At 38.1% G+C, this 24,977-nt stretch overlaps 2 protein-coding genes and 1 non-coding gene across 35 annotated transcripts in view; all 3 read left to right on the forward strand.

Moving 5' to 3' along the window:
* The first annotated feature begins 902 nt into the window (after window positions 1-902).
* Window positions 903-7,946, forward strand: nifk (nucleolar protein interacting with the FHA domain of MKI67). The gene is made up of 6 exons (XM_077580464.1): window positions 903-1,182; window positions 1,939-2,067; window positions 2,278-2,386; window positions 3,689-3,900; window positions 7,234-7,293; window positions 7,550-7,946. The coding sequence occupies exons 1-6, from the start codon at window positions 1,069-1,071 to the stop codon at window positions 7,724-7,726; spliced, it is 801 nt and encodes a 266-aa protein (XP_077436590.1). The 5' UTR covers window positions 903-1,068; the 3' UTR covers window positions 7,727-7,946.
* On the forward strand, window positions 7,330-7,464 carry LOC144061041 (small nucleolar RNA ACA64). The gene has a single exon (XR_013296069.1). It is a non-coding gene; the product is annotated as a small nucleolar RNA ACA64 (small nucleolar RNA).
* Window positions 7,947-8,349: 403 nt separating the features above from the next.
* The window catches only part of clasp1a (cytoplasmic linker associated protein 1a), an 80,689-nt gene continuing 64,061 nt past the window's right edge, over window positions 8,350-24,977 (forward strand). For all 33 annotated transcript variants that reach the window (XM_077579994.1, XM_077579999.1, XM_077580008.1 and 30 more), the window contains exons 1-2: window positions 8,350-8,486; window positions 10,405-11,040. In XM_077579994.1, the coding sequence (XP_077436120.1) occupies window positions 10,846-11,040 (195 nt within the window). In that variant the 5' untranslated portion in view covers window positions 8,350-8,486; window positions 10,405-10,845. The remainder of the gene's footprint in view (window positions 8,487-10,404; window positions 11,041-24,977) is intronic.

Here is a 24,977-nt window from a genome sequence, read left to right on the forward strand (position 1 = left end):
GCGCAAAGCAGATATTAGGCGAGAAGGGCAGGAACTCAAGAGAAACACAAAATATTTGTTAGGAAAAAGTACAAACAAAAATACAGTGTTGCTGGATAAAAAAAAAAGCGAAATCAATTTAGAAAAATTAGGGTATAAATTTGGTAATTAAACAGAGTTGGTGGGATAGCTCACGAGTCACCACCACATGTAACATGACAGTACAATGAATGGCCACAGAGATAGAATACAAAACAGAGAACTAATACAGTCTGGCAAATAAAACAGTGACGAACACCTGGCCAAGACACAAATGGCTGGATTGAGCAGATTGGTTGAAACTAAGTGATCAGAGCTGATGAGAACAGGTGGTCTCCTGATCGCCAAATACGGTCTCACACACGTTCTTCCTAAAAACGTAAATCTCTTTGTAAATTGGAATGGTTGATGTGTACATGATAGCCACGCGCCTTAGTCATAGCCAAGCCTTCACAAGTACTATAAGTATCCAACGGATGTATAATTGGTTTAAACCAGTTGACAAGAATAACATCCGGGTATCTTGCGTGTTTTTGGTTTATTCCTACTTTAACTTGGAACAGTAATTTTGCCGAGATTACACGTTTCACGAGATCACAAGGATCACAAGATGTAGGGGAAAAAACAATTTTACAAGCTAAGATAGTGGCACCCCCTCCCTCCTCCCCCCCAAAAAAAGTTATGTTGTTACAGACCTATACAAATACATTCATTGTATTTATATTTTAAACGTTTTGCAATTATGGCAATTACGTTTTGGACCCCATCTAAAGTAACTATAGTAAAGCATTTGTCGGCAACTCGGCTCTCTTCTCTGGTCCTCCTCTTCAGATCGATAAGATTAAAAAAAACTATTGCAGTCTCACTCCATACCGATCGAGGGCGCTGCACATTATTTCAGATACACTTCTATGTAAACGTTCGACTGGTGATTTTGTCGTCGAGTTTTTACCACATGGTCTAACGGATGAAGAGATCAACGTGGTATCAGTAGAAATAGAAGGTTTTTCTTATTCCACGATTCATGCCAGTCAACAATAACTAACCGAAATGACTGAAAGTAAAGGAGAAGCGAGTTCTAAGCCTGGAAAAGAGCTACTGTCGTTGAATCCTGAGCAAGAGCGCGAGTTCAAAAAGAAGGTGAAGGAGGTGAAGTCCAACAAGGTAGGTTAAAGATCGTTTACACTTTACAGGGACTAAAATGATTATGATAAACCTTACCTATATAGTCTAACGGCATTTCGTGTAAATAATTTGGACTGGCCGGGTAGCATTGAGTAATAAAAGTGCCATTTGCTAGAAACATTAGGCAGTGGCTGTTTTGCCGTGATTGGCAACCTTCCTACTAGCGTTTTTTGTTTTTTTTGCCGTGAACGGCTCTGATTGGTCAATCGCCAGACGGAGTCGTGCGCTTGCGCGTGGTTCACGTCTCTCTTCACGTCTCCCTTCACCCCTTTTATGTTTTAGTTTAGTTTTGCCACCGAAGATAGGCAGTAGCTGCCAGCCTAACCTGGTTCGACTAACCCCCAGAGTTGTCATGAAATTGCGGGGGATTTGAAGCCGTGACCCAGTACTTTCGGGGCGACCGCTATAACCACAATTCACGAGCTGGTACACATTCACTGGCGCAGAAATTGTACTTATAGTTCTCCTACGATTCACGGCAAAAGTATTATTAAATAATATTATCTAATGTCGGTTTGCGCAGTGGGAAACTACGCAAACTGACATTAGATAATACTAACTAGCGCTTGTGTGTGTGTTTTTGTTTATTTTCTTTGGTTAAACAGTTTCAGTCAGTAGGTATTGAAGGTACAGATTGATCGTATGACTGGAGTAATATGTTAATAAATGAACAGACTGAACCTGTGTGTGTGTTTTTATGTATGTATTTATATTATTATTATTTTTGTTACACAGGCAAACCGTTTAACACCTGGGGTGATTTATGTCGGTCATTTGCCTCGTGGGCTCTTTGAGCCACAGCTCAGAACCTACTTCGAACAGTTTGGGACCGTTTTGCGGCTACGACTATCCAGGAGTAAAAAGGTAATATATTCAATTGGCCCAGTCTGAAAATTATATAACAGTGATCTGAGGTCAGATACCTGAGCCTAAATTATTTTGTTGTGCATTAACCTTACCACGTGCACATGGATTTGTACTGTGATAAACACATGCACCAACAAAACAAGCTAAATTATTTTCGCTAATACACCATTTTGTAACGGTTCTTTTAATATTCAATTGTTTTTTTAGACCGGAGGAAGCAAAGGCTACGCGTTTGTGGAGTTTGATTGTGATGAAGTAGCCAAGATTGTGGCCGAGACCATGAACAATTACCTGATGGGAGAAAGACTTATTAAATGTGAGTATTGTGTGCCTGCACGTGTAAATTTTACCACTGAGCCTGTCACTTGGCACAGTGCAGTAGGTTAGTGATGTACTGTAGTATAGAATGAACTGAACTTGAATAACTAATCATGAGTGATAGAACTGACAGTCAGATGCCATTTAATTGTTGTGATGCTCACTGAAGGCGGGCCGGGAGCCCAGTTTACCAACATCCACATGAACACCATCCCAAAATCTTGTTCAATAGCTGATTAATGGCACTAAAAAATGCCTGTTAATTATAATGTCTTTGAAAATTCTATAAATGCTAGTGTTAGCGGCTAGCTGCTAGCAGCACATGACTACTTTTCAGAAATTTGAGAAGAACTGATTATCAAAAAAAGAAAAACAATTGGTTGTTTATTGAGTAAAATGTCTTATTTTCTCCTGTGTATTCATAATTGATTAACCAAGCAAAAGTATATTCTGTCTGAATAATCAACCAATAGGATCATCTGATCTAAATCAGCATTCATCTCGCTTTCTCTCAAATCTGTTTTATAGATGGTTGTTTACACTGTATTCATTCCAATTTTGTTGTCGTAAGCCTATTTGTTATGGAGGACCAAAAACTGCCCAAATTAAAAATAAATGACAAAAAAAAGAAAATAATGGATATAAAAAGTACAATTCAAAAAATTAAATAAAAAAAGGAAATAAATTCTGTCTGTCTATCGCTCTATCTATATAATATATATATATATCTTTATATAAATATCCATGAATAAATAAATACGATTGAAAATGAAAAATGTCAAAATAAATAGAATTATATATCAACAAATAAAACATTTTTATTTTATTTTTTGAATCTCGTTTTTTATTTTTGTATTTATTTTTACTTATTATTTAGTTTATTTTTACTATATGTATATATATATATATATATATATATATATAGTAAAATAAACTAAATAAGTAAAAAAATAAACTAAATAAAAAACGATATATATATATATATATATATATATATAGTAAAAATAAGTACAAAAATAAAAAACGAGATTCAAAAAAATAAAAATGTTTTATTTGTTGATATATATAATTCTATTTATTTTTGTATTATTTTGACATTTTTCATTTTATTTATATATATATATATATATATATATATATATATATATATATATATATATAGTTGGATTTAATTTTTAAATTCTATTTTTTATATCCATTTTTATTTTCACTTGTAGTCATTTTTTTTTTTTTAATTTTGTCAGTTTTGGTTGCTAATAGGCACTCTTCTTAACCCACTGCGTATCCCGTAATTTTTTAGGCCATGTAATGCCACCAGAAAAATTGCATGAGAAGCTGTTCGCTGGCTCAGAGAGGACCTTTAAAAAACCTTCGAAGCCAGGTATTGCCCGCTACAACAAGAAGCGCACAAGTGAGCAAGTTGTCAAAATGACCAACAAGCTCCTGCAAAAGGAGAGGAAGCTCCGCAAGAGGCTGGCAGCACAAGGCATTGACTATGACTTCCCAGGGTTTGTAAGTACTTCCAATTTCTACACCGGAGGTAGTGGTCTGCTATTTATGAAAGGGAAATAATATACCAACAAAAAAAAACTTTGTTTTCCTGTTTTGATCCACTGTTTCACTGCCAATGTGAGAGTACCATATTTCTAAAAGCCCCACTCTTTTTTTATTTTTTTTTATTTTTTTTTTAAAATGTATTTTAGAAATCCGAGACAAAGAACAGTAAAGCTCGAACTTGCACCCAAAATCTCTGGTCCCTAATCATGGCTGCGTTCGGAAATATGCTCACCGCTTCACTCTGACTGTTCAGAAACTGAGAGTGGTGGTCAAATGTGCCGTTTGGTAGTGATGGAGAAACCGAAGCTTTCTAAAGCAGTGAATCAATATGAAGTAATGTGTGGAAATGGTTCAGTGCTTCGAGGCATTTGACACAATTCAATGTGGTGACATCTGCTGGACAAAAATAGATTTAATTTACATTAAGCAAAAGGGCAAAATGTCAATAAGAAATAAGACACTCTTGTGTCAGTTTTAAATGAAAAAATGAAATTCTTGTGCAACAGAAAATTGACGATGGTATATGAATAAAATGCTTGTGACACTGGGACGGGGATTTGGGTGTTTCACAAAAAACATAATTTCTGCAGCATTTTTTTTCAGTTGGTTCCTATGACCTCTCCAGCTTTGGAGAATATACTTTCGGTGATTTTATTTATATCATAAATCAGTGTATATAGTGTGTGAATGAATGCCTACAATATGTGCAATTGCAAATTAATCTATTGTGTAATAATCTAACTTCACCTCTACTGTAAAAAAAAAAAGGGGGTGGAGTGATATTCACTTGAAAAAAAACTACTAAACTTTTTATTATATATATATATATATTTTTTTCTCAGTTTATTTATAATGGAAAAAAAGTTACTTAACTGTTGAGGAGCGAACTCATGACCTTCTGCTTGGTAGGCAGACACTCTATCATGTGAGCCATATTAGTCTTGTTGTTTACCATCAGGCTAATGTATTTCTGGTGTGACTAAACGGAGCAAAAAAAATGGCTTGAGGGTACAAGGATTCCACCTAACACCAGCAATACAGCAGTAGTGGCGTGGCTCAGATCCTAGCCTGAAGGTTGTGGGTTCATGCCTCAACTCTAGTAGTTTAATTTTGGAGTGAAAACACTTTCATAGCCCCCCAAGTAAATACTACTCATTGTTTTTTAGTGCACCCTTCCTCATTCTCATTGACTTCAATGCGCGCAAAAGCTCTCCTCTCAATCTTGCTCCCAAGAAGCATTGTGAGTTTGACTCAGAATCTAATTGACAGACTCGACCCCTCCCTACCTGGTGTGACACGACAGTCACGCATGTGACGTAACAACACTTCGCTTCCGCGGTCACGTGATTTTTCCACCGAATGAAGCACGGCATCAGAACAACGTATCGAGACACTTATTGCTGTGAGCGCTTGACACCTGCCGGGCGTCTGCTTCGAGCGTGACGTCACTAGATGTTCCACCAGATCCAGCGAGACATCGGGACGACCGATTGTGATACTTCTGCCGCGAGTGCTCGACACTTGTCTCGAGCGTCTGCTTCGAGCGCAACATCACTCCTGTTTGGTTAGTCACAGTGCTCCAATAAAAAAGTGCCGGAATCCAGTGTGTCAGGCAGTACAGATAAAAACTGAACTGCTATTTGGTTTATAACATCAGCTGTAGGCTGTCACTACCGAATATTTTTTTAAATTAAAATGAAGCCGATTAATCAGCTTCATTTTAATTTAGCATTAAAGTGTATCATAAAAGTATTTTCCCCCCCCCGATTATTATTTTTTATTAACCAGTTACTGGTGTTGATTTCATACTATGTATTTGTATAGTGATTAAAAAAATAATAATAGTGATGTTCAAATGAAACCGGTACCTCAAAGCGAGCGTCAAACTTCCTGAATCACACTGCTTCGAAATTGTGCTTCAGAGCTTGTATCACGTGACCGATGACGTTCAAAGCTTCATTCATACGTCACAGCGCATATTGACGACCCGAAACGTTTTGGTGGCTGGTGGCCCGCGAAGGTCCCATTAAGTTCAATGTTGCTTGGTCTTTTCTGGGTGGTGAAGTGGTACTGTCACTTTCCTTTGGTACAGGAGGCGTGGGTTTGCTTCCCCCCACTGGAAGATCACAGTGAGATGGGAAAAAAATGTTTTGGTTCTCTATTCAAAGCTACTTATATTAAATGTATGATATTAAGGGTCTCATTTAATTAATCATTAACCAATATAAGCATGGTGAAATTTAATTAATTTTATTGCTTGTAACTGTTGCCGCATTATAACTGAGTAGATCTGGTGCTTTTTTTCATTATTACAGTGAACGATGCATATTTTCAAAACTGCAGAATTATAAAGCATAAAGAGATGCATCTTCGATATTTATCTTCGATAAATAAATAATTCCATGGTTTGCGTCCTTTGTAACTGTTCACACGTACTCCCGTTTATAATAAACATCAACATACACACGTCAATCGTATTTTATTTATGAAAAACTTTTATTAGAAGCACAGACTTTTGTAAAAAATACATGCTCGGTTTCTGATTTATTTAGACTTTTATTGATGAAAGATTATTGTGATTGATTGTTTCACACTTCAATGACATAGGTTGCATTTACACCTTTCTTCCACTAGTTGTCCCAAATGTTGCTTTCACTGAGGCACCAAAGCTCCGAATCTTTTTCGTCACAATTTGAAAGAAAGCCTCAAAGGTTCACAAAGCTTCACCTGCACATCTCTTAAAAAATTAAAAATAAATAAAAGAAAGGGGGGATTGATGTTACTGGTTTGTTCATTGTTTTTCAAAGTAAAAACAGATGTTTGCAAATGTCTTATTTTGATTAAACACAGAAGATAATCAGTCTTCTTTCATCAAGGAACAATTACTTGTTGATATGCTATAATCAGAGGATTTGGACAATTTAAAATTAAAAAATGGCTCCAAATGATTTCTTGATTGTTAAAATGTGTCGATTAATTTGTTAATAGAATACTTGTCGATTAATAGATTAATTTTGACAGCTCTAATAAGCTGCATTTGGAAATGAATGGGAGAACTAACACTGTCAGAGTGGTGTTAGGGCGTCTGAGTGAATTTCCAAACGCACCCCGAGTTGACGGCATTGAACGAGTTCTGATTGGATGAAACATGAATGAATGAAGGAAGGAGCATGCTAAACTAGCAGCACGGCACATTCATTGCCTTGACAACTGCTTCTTGTGCTTCGATTTCTTCTTCCTTCCTTTTGGCAGTTGGCAAATAACTTTTTGTGTGTTTTTGTTTTATAGGCTTCCCATGTACCCCAGAAAAAGTCGTCTGATTCCTTGAATGAGTCTACATCTAGTAATGTAAGAAGCACAACAATATGTTACTGTTGGTGTGGCACAGACTGAAAATGACCCCAGATGTGTTTGTAATCTGGGGTCAGATAACTGTGCCTAAAGTAATGTGGTGCATTAAGCGTATCATTTTTTTGTCTGAATGTGACAAATGTGGTCAAACCCTATGCACCAACATGCGTGTCAAACGACTCAAACACAAACTTTAAACTAATCAGCTTTTACTTAGTACCACAATGACCTGAGTCCATCTCTTCCCCTTTAGGACACCACGCCAATGTGCACTCCTTCTTTCCTGGAGAGAAGGAAGTCCATGGTCAATGATGATGATGATGATGAGATTGTCATCAAGATGCCATCTGTAGACAAAAATGATGATTGCTCCTCAGAGGAGGAGGTGGAAGAAGAAAAAGAGGAAGAGGATGATGGCGATTCTGATTGAATAACCCTGCAGAGCTGTTGAGGCTCGATCATGGGATGCATAGCCTGACTTTTTTTTTGTTTGTTTGAGGACTTCTTTCTCTGGGTTTCAGAGCACAGATCATGGTGCATTTCGATGCAAGTGTAATTATGACTTTTTTTCTTTAGGATACAGTCAAGAGTTTTGATACATTTGAACTGTATAAAAAGTGTTTCAAATAAATCTTATTGGACTCTTTTAATCATGATATACAATACTTGGCTTTTGAACCATTTCTCAATTATCTTGCATCTTGTTTTGGTCGATCAAGATGTGTAGAAAAGATAAGGATTCCTCAGCCCCAGAGGATTTGTGATGTCTTGTGTGCCATGATGCACCCGGGCCAATATCTACGAGGAAGACCTGTGTTTTTACATTCCCTACTGGATTATAGTGATGCATATTAATGGCGAAATACTAGCTATGAGCCACACTGTATGTCGTGATGGCGATTATGCAGTTTATTTCTGAGAGTCTTAATAGTTTGTTCAACGTGTAGTTCCGTCGTCCAGCAGATGTCGCCAAAGCTTCTGCAGCGGTTCTGCTTTGCCATGCGACAGTTCTCCAAGTGCCAGCATCATCCCTTTGCCTATTGCGCATGCGCGCGACGATCCCATTCTTGTGCTGCAGGCAGCATTCCGGGTGAAGAGTGAGAGAAAAAGACGCGATTTTTAGGCCTTATACCGAAACAGCACTTGGAGCTTATTTGCCGAGACCACTAGCAGCCTCAAAACAGAATATGGTAAGTATTTGAATAGTTTCAACACACCGCGCGCTTCCTTTCTTGTCATATTTGCTTATTTGTGCTGTGCCTGTACACTGACGTTTCATTGAAAGGGAGCGCTTCGCGAGAAGACAAGCTTAGTTTTAATTCCTCATGCACAATCTGGCGAAAATAAACTCGCCAGCGGTTTTCTCCTGGTAGTAACGTAAGAAATGAATTGTTTCTTGAATTTTGATGCAGATGGATCCCTTATTTTGCGTCAAAAGTGTTGAGGCTTGGCAAAGTGTTTCTATTTGCTAGCAGTAATGGTCTGACTGCGAGCTAGCCACAGCTCTGCTAACTGCACAAAAGCACACAAGCTGGGTGGCAACACATGAATGTCAGACTGTCAAAGGCAAGGGCACCTCAGGTATGAATGTCATGATATATACGTAGTTATTCTGTCGTTGATATTTTTCGCGCTGTGTTGTGGTTGACTTCAACCCCCCCGGGTAATAATTAATAGGCATTGTTATAGATTAACGCTTTGGTACAATGAGACTAAATTTGCTTGGCTAAAAAAAGCTTCTGATAGCTTTTAAACTCGTGGACACACTTAAACGTGCAGTTGATACGTTTCTGATCAGCTATCGATACTTAGAAGTCAGTAAGCGTGGCGATTGTTAAATGTGGTAAGGAAGGTGTAATCACTCTTGAACAATTTTGCTGCCCAAGTAAAACAAAGTTATAAAACCCACAGCCGAAAACAACCCACAAACCCTTTATTTGGAAAATAATATATGTGTTGCGTGTAAGATTTAGTCCAGTTTATCATTTAAAAACAATACAAAGAAACACATCTGATATGGAACATTTCTTGTCACAAAATGTTTTTAAGAACTGGAAGGCAAAATAGTATACTGTATGTGTTGTGTGTGTGATATGACGGACATGGAGTATGAAAGTGGAGTTGATAAACACCCCTATACCAATAAACACATCAGAGAACCTCTATACAAAGTTAGGAATATTAGTTTGAGTAGAGCATTGCTTGTTTTTCATTACAAATAAAGTGAGAAAACTACATTTAAAAATATTGCACAATATTTACTCACTAAATTATTATATTTATAAATATTGATGACAAATGTTCTTTTTGTAAAGTTGTAACGGTAAGTGTAACACATTTATTTTTTGATTGCCCCATTAGTGTTTTTTTTGGAAAGATATTGAAAATTATTTTATGTGTGAAGCAACAAGACAACACACGATTATATTGGATGGTAAAAAAAATATTTTTTAATCTAAGAACAAAAAATTGTCAACGTTGGTTAATTTGTGTGTTTTATTGGGAACATTTTATATCCATAAATTACATTACATTTCTAAACTTGAATCATTTATTCAAATTATTTTTGATTGGAATTTACAATTATTTTAACCCCTGGGCGTTATTTTATTTTGAAATGGCTTGGTCAGAACCAACAAAAAGCCAAAAAATGGTCAAATAACGCCCAGGGGTATTTGTTACGAACAAGAAATGTCATTTGATAATTAATATCCATGCATATTTTATTATTATTATTAGTATTTTTTTAAACCACTTGAAGCTACCTGAATGTTATTTTTTGGGTCTTTTTTGCTTTTGTTTCCCCCGTTTATTTTATGTATTTCATGTAAATTGGATTGTCTGATATTTGCATTATCTATGTTCAATAGATGTTTAAAAAAAATCAGCACCACAACAAAAAGATTAACACCCCTGTGTCATGTCCATCTGAAGTTGAGTGCCCAGCCCTCACAGCTCTCTTGTGTTTCTATGGCAGTAGTCGGTCATGCAGCAGAGCATGTGAAGCGTCTCCTTAGAAGAGAGACATGTTTAGAAGTGATATAACTCATTCTGAGCCTTTATTTTCAATTGTTGCTTTCTCTCATGATCTGTTTTCTGCTTTTCCAGGGCTTTCCGGGGCAGATCCCAGGAAAAGACATGGAGATGTGATCTGGCCTCCATCCTTCTCTATTTGCTGCTTGATTGCTGCTTCTCAAAAACACCATTTCAAACACTGCGGCAGTGGTTTGGCTCCAAGTAAAACCCCAAGTAAGAGGCACTTTTCCCAGCTGCTGCCCAGACGCACATGGTGCATTGCTGCCATTCCCAAAGCCCGACTCCATCAGTCCCGAGGGCACAGCCACTAGCTTGCTGGTGTGCTTAAAGTTGCCACAAAAAGGAGGACGCTCCTTTAGGAGAATTGTTTTCTCGGTCACCAAACTACATCCAAGTAGTAGCGCTTACTAGTGATTCCTGAGGCTTTGAGCTCTCAGGCTCTCTTGCAACCATCCATCTTTTAGCTGTGAAGACTGACAGAGGCAGAGAAGGTGATTCTTTAAGGCCAGCCTGATGGAGTCCAACATGGAGAGCTGCCTAGCCCAGGTCCTGCAGAAGGATGTGGGCCGTCGTCTTCAGGTGGGACAAGAGATCATCGACTACATCTTGGATAAAGAAAAGTCTCATGACCTTGAACAGGATCAGACTGCTCTTGATAAGATGGTTGATGGCATTGCCAGCTCCTGGGTCAATTCCAGCAACTTCAAGGTAAACTCCATTGATTGGGCTGGGAACTCCACTAATGTGGGGTGAATAATAATGAAACTTAGCTATATTCTAATGCTAATTGCTGCAAAACGGAAACAGAAATATAGGGTTTTTTTTCCTGATGAAAGAAGAGACTCTAATTTTTCTTTTGGCAGGTTCCATGTTTTAATTGCAATAGAACACAATATTATGTGGGCCTTGCAAAATCAGTCCAAAATCCAGTAAGGCAGCCGGGAGCGAAAGGGGTTGCTTCAGTGAAAATGGCTGGGAGTGAATGAGTTAAGACTGCATGGCACAATTGATAGTTGTTGTCAGTTTTTTGTCTCTCATATGGCATAATTCAGATATTCGTCATGGCAGCATAAGGAGGAAAAAAATGCATGAAATCGGATATCCTATCAGATTAGAATCAGGCATCTTGCAAATGTGGATAAAACACGATATGTATCCGAATGCAAGTGCAGCGTAAACAGATAACTCCAATATGTTCTATTAGTGCAAGTTTTACACACCTTTGTCTGCTCAAACAGCACCTGCTAAATAATACAACGGAAGCGTAGATCCCAGGAGTCAACGACATGGTGCCCGTGGGTGGCCCCCAAAGACCTCATGAGTAGCCCGCAGGCTGGTTCTAACAATAGCTCACCAGTGCCTTGCTTACACAATTTGCTAATTTAAAAAATATATATTAGAGAGTAGTTAACCAGTGAGCTGCATGTAACTTTTCTACTAAATGTAGAATGTACACTTTGACCCCACTAGCTTAGCATAACTGTAGGCATGCAACTCAAAGTGGCGCGTCCATATTTATGGTGTCCGCACAACTTGGAGAATTCATGTCTTGTCATTGGGCAATTTCCCTCAGTATTACGGTAGTATTTGGAATGGACCAGTTGTAAATTAAAGCAGCACATCTCTTCTCTTGCTTCCACTCTAATCCTTAGTACATTATTGCATAGTACCCAGAGGAATCTGGTGCAAAATCCAAATTTTCAGTATTCATTGCTGTATGAGGGAATATCAACCTGCATTTGTGCTACATGGATGGTTGCAAGAGTTTTATAAGATCTGACTGTCTATGAGACATTGAAGGCGTCTGTGATTTCTGATTGGATGAGTAAATCTGGTGTGAGGGCAGTGAAAGAAGGAAAAAGATTGGTAGCGTTTTTCTGCTGTCGGTCTTTAACTCATTTGCTCTCAAACGTATAAAAATGTTCGATTTTAAATATCACCATGGTCCCAAAAACGTATTTACATGTTGTTGTTTTTTATGCTAGAGCATATAGAAGGCTTTGTTGCAGCCTTTGAACTGAAGAGAACACTTAAAGCAATGGTAGTTATTATAAAAACGCTCTTTTCCCCACAGTTCTAGACAGATTTGTGAATAATGATGAAACTTAGCTATATTCTAATGCTAATTGCTACAAAATGAAAACAGATAGAAATGTACTTTTTTTTCCTGATGAAAGAAGAGACTCTAATCTTTCTTTTGATGGTTTCCATGTTTTAATGGCAATAGAACACAATATTGTGTTGCAGCCTTTGAACTGAAGAGAACACTTAAAGCAATGGTAGTTATTATAAAAACGCTCTTTTCCCCACAGTTCTAGACAGATTTGTGAATAATGATGAAACTTAGCTATATTCTAATGCTAATTGCTACAAAATGAAAACAGATAGAAATGTACTTTTTTTTCCTGATGAAAGAAGAGACTCTAATCTTTCTTTTGGTGGTTTCCATGTTTTAATGGCAATAGAACACAATATTGTGTGGGCCTTGCAAAATCAGTCAAAGTCTAGTTAAACAGCGAAGGGGGTTGTTTTAGTGGAAATGTTAAGTAGGTAAAACCGAAAAAGCTAACAAAAACAAAACAGTTAATGTTGCCAAAGGAAACATTAGCAACATTAACGTTTTTTAAATTATTTTTTATTTTATTTTTTATTTTATTTTGTTTTTTACATTAAAGACGTTATTGTACTAGATGTCCGTATTTTACACACAACCTGAAGTCACTGTTTAAAAAAAATAAAAAATTAAGTAAAAACGTACTGAAACATAAATAAAACGTAAGTGTGTTAATTATTTTCATTCATTCCAACATCAAGTAAAAAGCTGTTCCAAGCTTTGAAGAAAAAAAGTAGAATCAAAAGTAGAAAAATGTGGTTAATTGCGGATAATTGAAAAAAAATCCATATTGGTCTGGCCCTAGTTTTGATTTTATTTAGCGAAGTTAAAAATATATGACTTCAACATTCCAAGCTTGTATCAAAGTTGTGTTTTGCAGATGAACTTGACACGTGTTTTTGTGATTTCAAGGGCTTTTTGAATTTAGACACGGTTTGGAGCAATATATGCGCAGATTGATGAGAATTTTTTGGACAAAAAAAATGGAAGACAATTATTTTCACTTATATGGTCTCTATTGGCTCTAAAAAGAAGTTAAGTCATATCTACAAACAAATTCCACCTGATGATAACAAAGACGCAGCTGCTGAAAATATTGTCAAGCATGTGGTGGTTGTGAGGTTACTAGTACAATCATATCTAAATGCTTTCAATGTTATTTAACCAGACTTTAAACAGAAGTTTGAATGTTTGTGTGTGAATTGTTGGAACTTTGTGGAATTCCCCCGTATAGTATGAATGCAGCCTGTTGATCATTTCAGTTAATACACGATGATTTTGTTTAGTTTAGATGCTGGGCTTACATTTAACAGGATGTCGTATGTCTAAAAAATAAATAAATCTCACAGTCATTAGTAAACCTCTCACATTTTTGTTAATATATTCTTATATCTTTTCATGGGACACCAGTGAAGAAATTGTGTTTTGCTACTATGTAAATAATTCAGTGTAAAGCTTGTATAACTGTGTAAATTAAAATCTCAAAATAACTCAACCCATAGTAGCCAATAAAATCAAAACCACTGGCAACAATCATGAGTAGACGAAATGAGAATATCCAAATTATAATGTTCATTGGAACATTGGTACTTATGTAATAATAGGCACATCTGTAATAGGTCTGTATGTAAAAATTGTCAGCACCAAAATGCCCCCCCCCCCAAAAAAAGAAGTAATTTAATGTGATTTTTATCACTACATTCAGCACATCTTAATGATGCCCAATTGCCCATTATTTGTGTGTAGAGACTGCCCCCCCCCCCCCCACACACACACCAGCTTGACTCATCATTAATGAGGCAAGCATTGTCACATTGTTTGCTGGTTTGGTTTGTCACATTTTGTCATCACCTTGTCAGAAAACTGTGAGCAATCATCACCAGAATTCATATGCACAGCTCTACTCATGTTCACTTTAACCTGTAAAAATATAAAAGTGATAAGCATACTATTTTAGATTTTATTGCCGTTTAACGTGAGCTCCTATGAGGAAAAGTCATTATCAGCTCCACAAAATTGAAAATTATTGTGCTGATTGTTTTGATATTTATACAGGTTAAATTGGACAATAGTGGTCTTCAGTTATTCAGTGTTTTGTTTTTTTGTTTTTCTAATTGTGTCAGTGGGACTGGGTGGCCAGTCTAGTACTCACACTCTAACCACGTAGTCACAGTGTTGTAACACGTGCAGAATGTGTTTTTGCTGAAATAAGCAGGTCCCAGAAAAAGATGTTGCTTAAATGGCAGCATATGTTGCTCCAAAATCTGTATGTATCTTCCAGCGTTAATGGTGTCTTCGCAGAGGTGCAAATTAATTACCCATACTTTACTATGGACCCTAACACAGCCCCATACCAACATAGATGCTGGCTTTTGAACTTTGTGTTAATAACAATGTATTGATAACACTCCACAGGTCTGCATGGTCCTTTCCCTCTTTGGCTTGGTGGACAAACACCAATGATTCCCCAAAACAATTAGAAATTTGGACTCTTCAGACCACATCACAAGCACACTCTTCCTCTTTGCGTCAGTCCACTCAAATGAGGATGGTCCCAGAGAATCTGGTGGCGTTTCTGTAAGTTTTTAATTATACAGTATAGCTTTTGCATTACATGGTGCAGTGTTCGTGACCTCGTGACCTCACGTGGCAATATCCTTTACACAATGATGCCCATTTTTAGTGCAGTTCTCCCTGAGGACAACAATTCTACATATTCTCACAATATTCACCAAACATGAGGATCAAACCCAAGCCTCCGGTTTGGGAGCGCAGGGCACTGACAGATGAGCTAAAAGTATGAGCCGCCACCCCGGCTCAAAATATCCTATTAGAAGTTACGGGAAGCTGACAGAATTTTTGACATGTCAGGTACATGTCGAAGTGTTCCGTCACATGTCGATTCTCGTCATCAGTCAGGTTTCCATTCAATTGTTTCAAATTTTTTAAGCAAATTCACTGAAAATGCGCAAAACGGACATGCGATTTATGCCTGTTTCCATCTGTTCTTTTAATATTTTAATATTGAGAGGGGACTCCTCCGCTGTAGGTGGCGGTATACACCATAGTGATTTAAAAGAAGAAAAACAGGAAGCGACTGCGCCGTGCAATGAAGTCATATGAGTTTGCTTTTGTAATTCTTGATCAACTGTAGCGTTTCTTTGCTGTTTTCCATCTAAAATGCATGAATATTCGCTTCTTTAATTAATTCCAAAAAGATTCCTGTTTTGTCGCCCCCCCAAGCATACCTTACATTACCATCCGACGTTGCTTTGTGACTACAAACGTATGTGTGACGTAATATCCAGTCAAAACGTGCAATGGTCTTGTCGATAGTCTCTTTATAATTAAAACAATTTAGTTGTTGAGATATTTTAACTAGATTTATTTTATTTGAATGAGTGTTATTATTTTTTTTATTTTTATTTTAATAGACCTCTATATGGGCACCATTATTTGCGCCAAGCGCATCAAGACGGTACTCAATTTCATGCCATGTTCGCTGTAGGATAGCCTCGACATCAGTTTTCCCATCCATCAATAGTATTTGAAACACATGTGATATGATGTAATAAACACTGGTTAAAATAAAACAAATCTGGATAAACTATTTCATCAACTGCCTTTGTAATATTTTTTTAAATTGTAAAGAACACCCTGTACTACTGTCTCTACCTTAGTCATAAGCCAGTTGTATTATTCAAAATATTTTTGTCCCTGCTAAGTGGTAATATGGGGGCCAAACTGCAGTTTTACAGTCAATATTTTTTTTGTATTTGACATAAAATATACCATAGGTCTTGCAGTCCTATCACACTGTAGGGTGACATATCCACAAATTATAATGACACATGAATGTGATTTCCACGCAATATTTCCTGTGTTTGACTGACGACCAGTCCAGGGTGATATCTACCTTTTGCCCACAATCAGATGGGCTAGCCTGAAGCGCCACCTAACGCTGAACTAGATAAGCAGTATAGAAAATGTATGGGTGAATAGATATTTGATTTTAGTCTGACAGTCAACAGTCCTACGAATCGTGTGGGGGTGCCGCTGTTGCAGTGGCTGTGAAGGATACATCTTCGCTCTACCAGCAGTTTGTTTGTCCAACAATTCTAGAACCGGCTTGGCAACAGGGCCACACCATGATGGGAAAGAAACAGCCGTACATTAATATGTAAAGCAGCCGAAGGAGTGAAGCCTGTGACAGTGTAGCTCTGAGCTGCTTGGGTTTAGTCGTCAGAGAATCTGCTTAAGTCTGGAAAGCTTGTTAAAAAGGCACCCAGTTCCCAGAATGAAGCCAAGATTGTTTGTCCGCTTTTCTATCTCACTTTTCGTCTGTTTTTATACCAGATGATACCAGAGGTGGGAATAACTCACATACTGTATGTGCAACTCACAATTAAGTTAAAGTCATACTGTATGTGCAAGTCGCAAGTAAGTCTGTCAAGTAAGTAAGTAAGTAAGTAAGTAAGTAAGTACTGCAAGTCAAAACCTTCAAATCTCAAGCAAGTCTCAAGTTACTGTGGGGGGAAAAAAATCAAGCAAGTTGAGTCAAGTCATTATTTGGTCCAAGCAAGTCATAATTCAAGTCAGAAAATCTTGCTGTCACAACATATATTTGAGTAATAATAAGTATTTCGCTGATCTTAAAGGTGTAGTGGACAATGTTTTTTTGGCTGCATTTTTCTAGGTGGATCATCTTAACTGTTGGTCCTCCATTCTGTCAATCAATCTGGAGAAATGTTTACGTAACGGCGTTATGCGTGCCCGTTCCTATTTGCGCACGCGTACTTTGAGTGTTTGTAGCATGTAGCCATTCATTGTAGCTCCATCGATCTTACCGCATACTTTGAAAATGGCTGAGAGTCGCAAGAGGACACCCGTCCATCTATGAAGCGAGGCTGGCTGCAGAGACTGTAAACAGAACCGTGCATGCTCGGGGAAGATGAGCTCGCTCGCTCCCAACATTTGTTAGGCGTTTCCTCCAGGCAAGCAGTAGAGCAGGTAGGATGGTCTTGCACATTTTTAAAAAAGTGACAAATGACATTTGGCTTCTACTTTTCGAGAAAATTGTCCACTATACCTTTAACCCAAAAATTGACATTATCTAAAAAAATAAAATAAAAAATCAATCGGTAATGCTAATTGCTATCTTGGGTGACTGTTTAGTGCTAAACAAGCAATGCACTCACCATTATCCAAGCTTTTTTGCTCTGTCCTGAAAGCTATTGGAAGCTGGATGTGCCGTTTACCTTGCACCAGTCACGTATTGCATTGGAAATGTACCGCTAGAAAGCTTTTGGGAGCGAGTTACAGTACGCATCTACTGAGCCATGATAAACCTGCCACACAGTTCCGACCCTTCTAAATTTTACAACTTCCATTTATCCATTTTCCAAACTGCTAATTCCTCATAAGGGTCGCGGGGGTGCTGGAGCCATCCCAGCTGACTTCGGGCAGCTGATTAAACGGTCGGGCCCTGCAAACTACGGATGATATGGATTATCATATGGTTGCTGATCAACTGTGTTAGCATTTCAGAGAGTTAGTGATACCGTTTTAGCGTCTCAGAGTATAAGGTTTATGTTTTTTTTGGCTTCTCTCACTTGGTGCATGCCACAACAGCAAAAGAAGAAAAGAAAAAAACTGAAAATAAAAAGTAAAAAATCATTGCACCTCTAATTTTGTTTTAATTGCAATCAAGAACAGATCCACAATTTGTTTTTTTTTCTTAAGTACAAAAATATTTCAAATCAGTAGATCATATATTTGGGTAATTCAAGTAAAATGTACTGTAATGTGTTTAACATATTATGATTGTCCCAGTTGGACGTTAAGATTGATTAGTGAGGAGTCAGTCAACAGGTGGAGTGTTTCTCCAGGCCACTGTACACATGACTCCAGCAAGTTGTCATGATACGGTCAAGTTCTTTAACATCTAAGTTCTTGTTCCTATTTGATGTCACTTGTTACTTCGCAATGAAGACACTTATACATGTTTTCTTGTGAGCTGTTGACACGGTAATTTACATGCTGATAGTATCTTTAAATAGTTTCGTATTAATTTGTCTTCTAAAGAATTTTTTTATGTTGCATGCACAAAATTTGTCTGCAACCCATCTCCATTTTTTTGTAATATAATTGATTGCCTTATTGTACTGCAGATGATGTCTGATTGTAGTGCAGTGTCCTATCTGAGTATAATGCAAGTATGATTTATGCATACTTAAGTGGGTGTTGTGAGTGCTAGTGGAAGGTTGGTTGGGTAGGTATGGGTGTTCCCCCAATAAAAGCTGGTACTGTAGTTTGTCAATGTTATTTCTGATACCCATGCTGTTTATAGCCCTTGCCTGTGGCACACAGGACTTATCACTAACGTCACAGACCATCCCGTGGTTTCTGTCTGATAGGCCACATGGCTGCCTTTAGGACACAGGGCTGTTGTTGGCTGAACCGAACCCGTTTTAGAACAAATATATCCTTAAAAGAGGCTCAGGGCAAAGCCTTTTTCTGCTAGCACAAACTAGTCTGGTTAATAAAGAGGTGATACAACTGCATGCAGCAGCTACACTAAGCTGATTATTTCAGTGCAGTTTTATGACTAATAATATAATTTTCACTGGCGATCCAAGTGTGCTCATACTGGGAGATCATTAGTGTTATTATATAGGTGTCAGTGTTTCCCAGATTTGAAATCTACTTGGTTGGGTGGACTCGTGGTGTTCTCAGTCCTGTTACTTGCGCCTCCTCTAACCTCATGATCCACAAGTGAGTGACAGCGAACTAATGTTACATGCGGTATATTTGGTCGCGACACATTTTGTTTTGTTTTTTATATATTTTTATTACATTTTCTTGAAAACTTCTTGGGTGGTGGCTAGTTTACTTGGGTGGCCCGCCCAAGTATTAACATGGTGTGGGAAACACTGGGTATACCATATAATGAATTATGTGATGGAATGTGAAAATTGGTAGTACAGTGTGATTCTAGGATCTTAGCTGCAGGCTCCTTTCTGTTTCTGTTTATTTTATGTATGCACTTTGGAATGTTTAGGTAAAGGATATTGATCATGTTGATTCTGATTTTTTATTAAAGAATTATGTTTTATTTGTAGTTTCTATGAGGGACCCCAGGAAGAATAGTTTTCACCGAGGTGAAAACTAATGAGGATCCCATTTTAAACAATAAACCCTTTACCTCTGTTACCATATGTTTTAATCACACAATTACGTATTAAGGTCAAGTAACAGTTTGTTCAACTTCAACATAGTGTTAGCTCTTATCCCTAGTGTTTATTATATATAGCATATTCTAATGCTAATTGCTGCAAAACGGAAACAGATACAAATGTACTTTTTTTTCCTGATGAAAAAAATATACTCTAATCTTTATTTTGATGGTTCCATGTTTTTATAGCAAGAAAACACAATATTCTGTGGGCCTGGCAAAATCAGCCAAAATCCAGTAAAACAGCCGGAAGCGAAGGGGGTTGCTTCAGTGAAAATGGCTCGGAGTGAATGATTTAAACAACTATATCGCATATTGCATGTTTTTCCCAATAGCCTGGGTTCTCCACTACTGCATATGGCCGCATATGTGTTCAAATGTCTACGCCAGTAACTTCGGTAATATATTTGGACCTGTCAGCTTTCAAATCTAGACGCTTCTTAAAAAGTTAAACAGTGGGGATAAGTTGTTGGACCTTTATGCATCAAAATGTAGGAATTAATTAATGTTAGACGCAATGGACGTACCCACATAACTGTCGTGTTGAACAACGCTGGCACACTGGTAATCTTCCGATCCACCACTCGCACGCCAACACTGTTGTACTCTCACACAGATTTCAATTTCCCACACAATGAAGCTGGTGGGTCTTCAATTTCCTGCTGTCACCTGAAGTCGCAATGACGCCATTTCTATATTTTGTGTTTCTTGTTTATTGCCGGTTGGCAAACTGATTTAGTCGCATTCCCTCCATCTGGTTTGGAGTGCAGATAGATACTGCAATGAACTCATGTATTCATGACGACTGTATGCCGTGACGTCCGAACCGAGACGATTTGGGACCAATACATAAGCTGTTACACTCATAGTGGCCACGCCTCTTCATACATTTTTGCTCATCAATTATTGTGAAGGCATCTGCTCTTTTCCCCTAGGAGTGCTACAAAACATACGCCCTGTGCTGAAGTTCTGTAGGACCACTGACATAATGACCTTTAATAACTGTTTTTACAGTCAGATTGTCTTGGGAATGAGTATATTCTACTGTTACAGGATAAGACAATCACAGGTACAGTAATTGCAGCGTTAAGTGTTTGATTAAGTTGCACATTTTCAGCTGTTGGTCATGTGTAGTTAAATCCTGTAATTTTAGCTTGTTGCCTTTTCAGCTAATGTTGCTACTAACACACATTCCTTTCCTCTCATCCACTTTTTTTGTCTAAACACTCATCTCTTGAAAGAAGCCTATTTCTGCTGCCTTGTTTTAATTCCTTTTCACAGCTTCAGCTCCCTTCTCTGTTCCTCTTGTTTTCTCTCTCTGCGTTGTCTCCTAAGAAACAGCTGTTTACAATGTTGTACGCATTTACGTACTGTTTTCAGATGGCTAATGATAGCCCTGAGGTTGGATGAGTTCTTATTGTCAAACCATTATGTTGTCTGTGAAACATTCCCCTCCAGTGTGTTATGTTTGTCATCAGGATGGGTCAGTTGGGTCTAAATACCTCTAATTCAAATAACCTATTTCAACATTCTGAAACATCGAATGCCACATTTGTATCAGAACCGTTTATAAAGGATGTCAGCCTTCTTTCAGTCTAAAATGCATCAACATGTTGGGGGTGGGTTTTTGTTTCTATATGTTTTAATTGTTCAACACCTTGAGTTGCATTTTAATGTATGAAAGGTGCTTTATAAATAAAGTTTGATTTGATTTGATAACAGTATTTGACTTGGTCAATAGTGAAATGCCACATTTTACCTGCTGCCATTAAATTGTAAAATAAATCTCACATGCTCAGCATTCTGTGGCAGCAGCTCTGATTATGAATTTATTTTGCTACGTGACTCAATTTGGGAGCTGAAATGTTTATTATTATATATTATATATTTTTTTATTATTATTATTATTATTATTATTGTATAACTTTTGCCCAAAAATACATCTGTGGACACTGCAGGACGTTAAGAATAATGTCAACTCTTCCTGATGACTAGTGGTTTTGAAAATGTTGTGTACAGTAGAAGATGCATAAGAAGCATAATGTAATGAGACTTCTGTTCAGTCCATGGCTGGCCTTGGAGCCCACAGTCAACACCAAGATAATGGGAGAAGATGATGGGACATGAGGGAGGTTTTAGTCAACACAACCTGCTTTGGAAATTCTGACAGGGAACACCACCCCACTGAAATGCTTAATGTGAATTTGAATAAAGCTTGTGTATGCCATGTCAACAGGCATTGTAAATCTGGAATTGAAAGAGAGAGTGACGTGCATTAGTAGTATCAGTGGATGAAATGTTTTGAGGAGAATGCTCTTATTTCAGTGTTTCTGCAGCAAGTTGAGCATGGTGCTTAGTTGTTGGATGAAGTGAGCTGGAAAAAGTGGTGTTTTTGTGTATCTGTGGCTATGTTAACACTGCATGTCAATTCAAAAATTTTGCTCATACATATAAGATAAGATAAGATAAGATACACCTTTATTTATCCCACAGTGGAGAAATTCACAGCGTTACCAGCAGCAATACACATCACACATCATATATAAATAATATGTATCACAAAAAATACTTATGTAGCCTATAGTTAAATATAAACAGAGAACAAAGTAGTGCAAATAGATGGCATCATCATTACATTTGTTAAATTTGAAATGAAAACCTTACATCACCCGGGGGTTAAATGCGGTATATTTTTGTTTTGTTTTGTTTTTAAATATATTTTTATAAAATTTTCTTGAAATCTACTTGGGTGGAGGCCAGTTTACTTGGGTGGCCCGCCCAAGTATTAACATGGTGTGGGAAACACTGCATTTAATGCATAGTCTCTCTTACAACATTGGAGAACTTAGCCTGCAGTACTCTACTCCAAATTGATGTAAGGCCAAAGGTAGTGCATGCCAAACCCAACCGTTGTGGCAAACCCAGTAGCTTCAATGTGGTGGAGAAGGGGATTTTTATACTGTAATTCTCCGTAGTCACAGAACAAAGAGACAAACACAAACACGATGGGAAGCATGCTACTTGTCCATCCAATGAGAGAAAGAATTTCAGAAAATGCATGAAGTAAATATCTTCTTGTTTGGCCTGGTGGACGAGGTGAAATCGCTCAAGACGTAACATGCAGAGAAGGAAAAATAGATAGTTGCTGGAAAGCTTTGACACCGTTCGAGAGCTATACTTCCAAATAAATGATGTTTTAATCTCAGGTCTGGACATTAATTCCAAATCTTACCCACACGCAGGTAAGAAGCAACAAACCTGCAGTTATTCTATGTTTTACAAATGCCGTAGAATGTCCAAATTCGCCCTATTAAAGCTTAACTCAGCACTTATTCAACTTTTTCTTGCTGATAAACTGTATAAACTGGCGTCTACAAATGCTGTCTACATGTCCTGGTCATTATTTTTACATTTTAGTACGTTTGTTTAAAGCTTGAATTTGTGGCAAAAAAACGTGTGTTTGGTGCCATCTTAGGGTTTAACACAGAGATAAACACAATTTGGCTGTTTGTCCTCTCATTGCACGAGACGATACGTACTACGTCACTTGTTCCGCATGACATAGTCACCCCCGCCACCCACCGGCTCATTCTCGTACACGCCTCCTTAAATGGCTTTTTTGTGAGTTGCTGCCGCCAATCACAGCCAGACCACGCTCAACCCTCTCCCCATTCGCAACCCGACGGTCCTCCAGGCAACACCCCCTTTGAGCGCCGATTTCAAATCTGAGGGGTGAGGGGTGGAGCAAGAGTCTGACTTCTTGTTGAGTAATCCTTTTTTTTGGGGGGGGGGCAGGGGGGGGGGGGTGGAGAAAGCTCAGTATTGCTCATTCAGTAATCTTACCGATTCGACATAATAATCATAGCTCTCTCTCTATCCCCCCCTTCTTTTTCTTTTTTTTTTGTATGTGCGTGAGTATGTGCATGTACGGGTGTGTGTGTTCATGTGTGCGTGCGTGTGAGTGTACTCATTATTTCACCTAAAACCTATTAAAAATCCCACCCGCGCCCACCCCACCTCCAGCCGCGTGGTGGGGCGAAACACTGGGGGCTGAAGGGGAGATGGGAGCACTGGGAGACTGACGGCACCCCCAAACCCCAGGCCCAGCGGGGAAAGGGCCCGGTCGTCACGCCAGCGCACCTAATGAAAGCTAACCCTGTTACCGAGTTCGCCAGCTCGCCGACTGACGAACTCTACCCCTACACCGTGGATGTGACCCCGCCCAGTGTATATACAAGTGTGTGTGTGTGTGTGTGTGTGTGTGTGTGTGTGTGTGTGTGTGTGTGTGCGCGTGCGTGCGTGCGTGCGTGTGTGTGTGGTGCATTAAAATTGTGAGCAGATGAGATGGAGCAGAGGGAAATGATATCCCCCTGTTGAGTAATCCTTTAAACAATGTCACTAACTGAAGGGGACATGTGTGTACCTGAATGAGCAATTGACGAGAAAGAACATCGACATCACCAGGAAAGGCCGCTTACCCCGTTACCACGAGAAAATCTAGTCCACTTGGACCTCAAACTGTTTAAGATCTACATCAAACTAAATGGCAATTATTAGACCTATGGAAGGGTTGGACAAGTCTCAATGAGAGCTCATTATCCAACAATATAGTAAGACTTATTTTTGGAAACGACAAAAATGCTTTTTTGCATTGGATTTTGCGTTCTCCTGATGTGCAGAGATGTTTACTGTACTTTTGCTTTCAATACCTGCAAAAAAACATATATCTGAAACTAAGGAAAGTGTAAGTGGATGGGACATGCAAACATGTACAACTTGGTTGATTGGTTTGGGGTCCCTCGCCATTGTATTCAATTATGTCGAGATTGGAGGGGCTGCCTCCAGAAAAAGACAATTTTTTGTTGTATTTTTTTGGGGGCCGTCAACCATTTTTTTCTCCCTCTACTTTCTGGATGGAGAGGGACTGGCAGCATGTGAGAAAAGTTAATACTAATTAGTGCTGTCAAAATTAAAGCATTAACTGATTAATTAATTACAAAAAAATATTGCATTAATCACGAATTAACACAGATTAATCGCACTATTAATTTGGACCATATATTATCCTTTAGTGTGACAGCGGAGGGCTACGTTTAAGATAGCACAGGTTGTTTGAGCAATAAACATAATTACATGCATTAAAGTAAAGCATTTAATAAATGTTTGCGTATGACATTTAGAATATTTGTTCATGTCAAAATATTGGGGTCATTTTTTTCCCCATTTTAAATTATGCAAGTAATTCATGGATTAGAAAAAGAGGAGGATGAGCGTGTGCAGTTGATCAAAAAATGTTGA

This window comes from Vanacampus margaritifer, chromosome 11, assembly GCF_051991255.1.
Source record: "Vanacampus margaritifer isolate UIUO_Vmar chromosome 11, RoL_Vmar_1.0, whole genome shotgun sequence".
Lineage (NCBI taxonomy): Eukaryota > Metazoa > Chordata > Actinopteri > Syngnathiformes > Syngnathidae > Vanacampus > Vanacampus margaritifer.

What these genes read in the sequence shown, in the direction of transcription:
- nifk (XM_077580464.1), top strand. Translation starts at nt 1,069, where the DNA reads ATGACTGAAAGTAAAGGAGAAGCGAGTTCTAAGCCTGGAAAAGAGCTA. An exon ending in AGGAGGTGAAGTCCAACAAG is followed by an intron (nt 1,183 to 1,938) that starts GTAGGTTAAAGA and finishes TTTGTTACACAG; the next exon opens with GCAAACCGTTTAACACCTGG. An exon ending in GGGAGAAAGACTTATTAAAT is followed by an intron (nt 2,387 to 3,688) that starts GTGAGTATTGTG and finishes GTAATTTTTTAG; the next exon opens with GCCATGTAATGCCACCAGAA.